This window comes from Haliotis asinina, chromosome 7 (assembly GCF_037392515.1).
Source record: "Haliotis asinina isolate JCU_RB_2024 chromosome 7, JCU_Hal_asi_v2, whole genome shotgun sequence".
Taxonomy (NCBI): Eukaryota; Metazoa; Mollusca; class Gastropoda; order Lepetellida; family Haliotidae; genus Haliotis; species Haliotis asinina.
In genome coordinates this window covers 23932419-23936572 of record NC_090286.1, presented here as the reverse complement: position 1 = coordinate 23936572, position 4154 = coordinate 23932419, and the positions used below count along the sequence as shown (strand labels likewise).

The window sequence follows — 4154 nt, the reverse complement described above, 5'->3', positions numbered from 1 at the left end:
TACGACCCTGAACTGATTATCAGTCTCAACTCCCTGGGGATCATACAATTCTTGCAGCTACTAACCTCACCAAGTTACTGCGGCTTTCCCATCCATATGAGGTACCCATTTACAGCTGGGTGGATTGGGACACATAGTAACAGTGCTTTGTACAAATTTACTGCACGTTGTTGTACCCGCATCTAAATGTTTGCACGTTTTCATGTGGCCACCATCTGGTCATATACCAACGTATCGTGGGTCCTTTTAAGTGCACATTGTTGTGTATTGTACACTAAGGGTTGTGAGAAAACTGGAAGAGTCTGCACACAAGGTTTATACAGCCGATCACAGGTGGACGCCTTCCTGACACTCTGGATCTTTAGTAAAGGATAAAACACGACTCCGAGGTCTTGGTCGAGATTGTAAAACCTGAGAGCAGCAGGGACGGAGCTTGTAAAACCGAGGGCGAAGCTGCTCTCAGGTTTTACAATCTCGACCAAGACCGAGGGGGAGTGTTTTATCCGACTTATGAACCGTAAACATATATTAAATAGTCATCGTTTGCAGATAAAAGTTGTCTGAAAACACAACATAGTGATAAGATGGAGGAGTTGGTTTTCCCTGTTTTCCAATTGCTACAAAATCCGAGGAGACTTCTACGACTTATTACACCTTATATGTATGTAGAGCACAAATGTGTATTATTTTCAAATTGTGCAAATGTTTTGTGTATATATACTGAGCAGAACAACATTGATGGAACAGCCCGCAAATGATGGAACAGCCGGTGTCAACTCAGATGCCACTGGCATCTATTACATTGTCTTGCACGCGCAATGCACGTGCTACCCGATAATATTAAGAGTTTGCACGTGGAGTGAGCACGTTTTAAGACCACATGTTAGATCAGACACATTCGTGCTGGTAGAAAGCGTTCGCTCAGGATGTGTGACAAAGAGGACGACGACATCTTCCTAACCCAAAATACATTTATAGAGAAGCAGATTGACAAGGTTTCACCTGACGAGGGTAGCAACTTGGATATGCTGGATGATTTCAAATTGCGTTTTGGGGACCCACTAACTTCCTATGATCTAAACGAAAAGCTGAAACTCCGCATTCCAAAAAGTACACAATACAAAAACACCTGGGCAATGGAGGTTTTTCAGAGGTGGCAAGAAGAGAGACGTCAGCGGCCCGTTTCTGAAAATCTTGGGTTATGGAGTGTCTGTTTGCGAGAGAATTTGCTAAATATGGACGCTGAGAAACTTAACATGGCGCTCAAGTACTTCGTGTTCGAGGCACGAAAGAAAGATGGCGCCTTCTATCCGTCAACAACACTTTACGGTTTGTTCGCCTCGTTAGCGTCTTCTTTAAAACTGCATGGGTCGTCGCTCGATATCTTCAATGATGATGAGTTTGAAGACCGCCGTAGAGCATTGGATGCTTCTATGAGGGAGAGATCAGCAGAAGGGATGGGACCTTCGACAGTAAAACATACAGAAGTAATAACGTTGGCGGAAGAACAACAGTTGTGGGAGAAAGGCGTGCTGGGAGATGACACCCCCCAAAAATTATTGGATACTGTGCTGTATTTAACGGGTAAGTTAAAACAATAATTTCCCTTGGTCAGAAAAATACATCTCTAAAGGAAGGCGATATTTCGTAACCAATGACTGTTATCATGCCATATTCATTTGCTTGTTTTTTTCATGATTTTTCATAGTCTTCATAGAACGTGCCGTTTTAACCTTAAATTTAAGGATATGCATGTTTGAGATGAAATAAATTTATTTCATAACTTTTTATTTTTATCCTTAGGCTTACATTTTGCTCTTAGAGGAGGCACAGAACATCGGAGTTTGAGGATGGGTAACAATCCACAAATCACCGGACCGCACACAGACTGTCACGGCCGGAGATATATGGAATACACAGAGGATGTATCGAAAACCAACAAAGGCGGATTAAACCATAGAAAACTAACTGCAAAGAAGGTCCGTGCCTATGAAAACCTGGAAACCCCATCCCACTGCTATGTCAGAATTGTCCAGAAATACATGTCTTACTGGTGAGTTATTTTTGTCTATTTGAACCTAACCCATGTTATCAGCAAAAATTAGTGATAAATGACACATTGCATATACGGTGGGTGGCTCTCTTTCTGGGAGTTTCTATTTCGTTTTGATATCGCTGAAATTTGTGTTTATATATAGTAAGACACTGCTGCGAAAAACATCAATTTCAGCGAGCGTATACTTATGCTGTTTTTCTGTTCTTTTTTCCCCCCAGTGCGGCACAGTCCCTCAAGAATAAAGATGCGTTCTATTTCACACCCCGGAAAGTCCCTAAGGGAGACGATTGGTTTATGGAAACCCCTGTTGGTCACAACAAACTTCAAAACACTGTTGGTAGGATTTGCGGTCAAGCTGGAATACTCGGACGTAAAACGAACCATTCCCTCCGAGCAACGGCTGCCACCCGGCTCTACGAGGCCAACGTAGATGAACAGATCATTTGCGAACAGACAGGTAATTTTCTGTTTCTTTGAATATACATTGACAAGAATAAAACTTCAACTATTTATCTACTTGTTTAATATCAACCATAAACAAACAATTTTGAAAGGAAAATACTTTCCCACAGGACTATACATTTTGTTAAAATTTTCCCATTTTCATTATATATACGTATTGTGGATATATAGTATATAGTCATGTTTTAAAGTTATGGAATTATAATTAACCTATGTTATTTGCAGGTCATAGAAGTGATGTAGTAAGAGTATACAAGAGGACGGCAGATGCCCAGAAGGCAGCTGCGTCAGACATTGTACGTGCGAAAAAGGTGAAAAAGGATATCAAACAAACAGCTACCGGCAACAAGTCTCCCGAACATACTGGACCGACAGCTAAGCACCTGGAAACCTCTGTAAACGCGGAAGAGAACAGGAGGAACATTTCTCTAACTATTAATTTCAACTAAAACGATCGTGCAGTTTACAGAATAAAAGCTGTGTTGCTTGTGTTTTCGTCTTTTATCCTTGTCTGATCGTTTTTGAAGTGCCTCTGTTTCAAACTCTCTATCGGTATGAATAATGGTCATTTCTACACCCAGGTTTTGAAATGGTCCAATTTTAACCCGATTTCAGGTTTTGAAATGTGTACTTCAAAACCCGGGTTTTGAAATGGTCGCATTTCAAAACCTTATACGATATTTCAAAACCTGTAGTTCAAAACCTGGGTGTAAGAATGGGGTCTACCAGAGCAGGAAGGAACCTACCGTACTGTAGAGAAAATCGGAGATAGGTTTATAAGCCTTGGACATGGCGCTCCTCGCATCCTCCACCCACAGGAGCCCATGCTTTAATGAGTCTAAATTCAATTCCTTATCGTGTGGTCAGAAGATGGAAAACATACACACATTGTAAGCAGTCCCATGTCTTTGATAAGAAAATGTCCGACATTAAAACTGGGCCCGTAATGGATTTCAGTGACACTGAAAGCACTCAGTGTGAAAGTATTTCAGCGGCGTCCTCTACAACATCCCCGTGGTTGCACGCTAGGGAAGAGCCAGTAACCTAACGTGTTTGAGAAGGGCGCACATCAGTAGTGTAACGTCACCAATCACGAAACTGACTTTACTCACATAGCAATGTCAAAGTGGTCCCTGGTCCTGTTTCCAGACTGTAGGTTTTGCTCCCCGCGTCTGTAAAATATTTCCAGGATTAAAGAACAAAACCAACACTGCTTACAGACATGAAGAAATAAAGAGCATCTTCGATGTTCAGGACTTGGGAGGTACTCCATCTTAGCATACCTCTTCCACGACACATCTGGGTCTATTTCATAGTGAAGATTAAGAACAAAATGTAACTGCTTTCGGGTATTGATAATCCTTGCCCATTATGTGTACACATATCACAATACCAGGATAACATGTTGTACAAAATCCAAATGTTGATTTCCAGGATATGTATTTGCTAATGTTGTTCTGACCATTTATTAATATTTGTATTCATAAGGATGTTTGGGAATGTGTTTCTGATATATATCAGAATAGCTATGTATCTATTGTGATAACATAGCATGAGAAAAGAGAGATGTAAATAGTCTTGTTCTATTCAATTTCATAATTGTTTTCAAGGTAATGAAAAATAACCATACCAAACT

The 4154-nt window shown here is 40.8% G+C and overlaps 1 protein-coding gene across 1 annotated transcript; it reads left to right on the top strand.

Moving 5' to 3' along the window:
- The first annotated feature begins 667 nt into the window (after window positions 1-667).
- Window positions 668-2974, top strand: LOC137291212 (uncharacterized protein KIAA1958-like). The gene is made up of 4 exons (XM_067822502.1): window positions 668-1584; window positions 1804-2053; window positions 2275-2513; window positions 2744-2974. The coding sequence occupies exons 1-4, from the start codon at window positions 927-929 to the stop codon at window positions 2965-2967; spliced, it is 1371 nt and encodes a 456-aa protein (XP_067678603.1). The 5' UTR covers window positions 668-926; the 3' UTR covers window positions 2968-2974.
- Window positions 2975-4154: the final 1180 nt, after the last annotated feature.

Coding starts and splice junctions, on each gene's coding strand:
- LOC137291212 (XM_067822502.1), top strand. CDS start 927: ATGTGTGACAAAGAGGACGACGACATCTTCCTAACCCAAAATACATTT. Junction 1,585..1,803: donor TACTGTGCTGTATTTAACGG/GTAAGTTAAAAC, acceptor TTTTATCCTTAG/GCTTACATTTTGCTCTTAGA. Junction 2,054..2,274: donor CAGAAATACATGTCTTACTG/GTGAGTTATTTT, acceptor TTTTCCCCCCAG/TGCGGCACAGTCCCTCAAGA.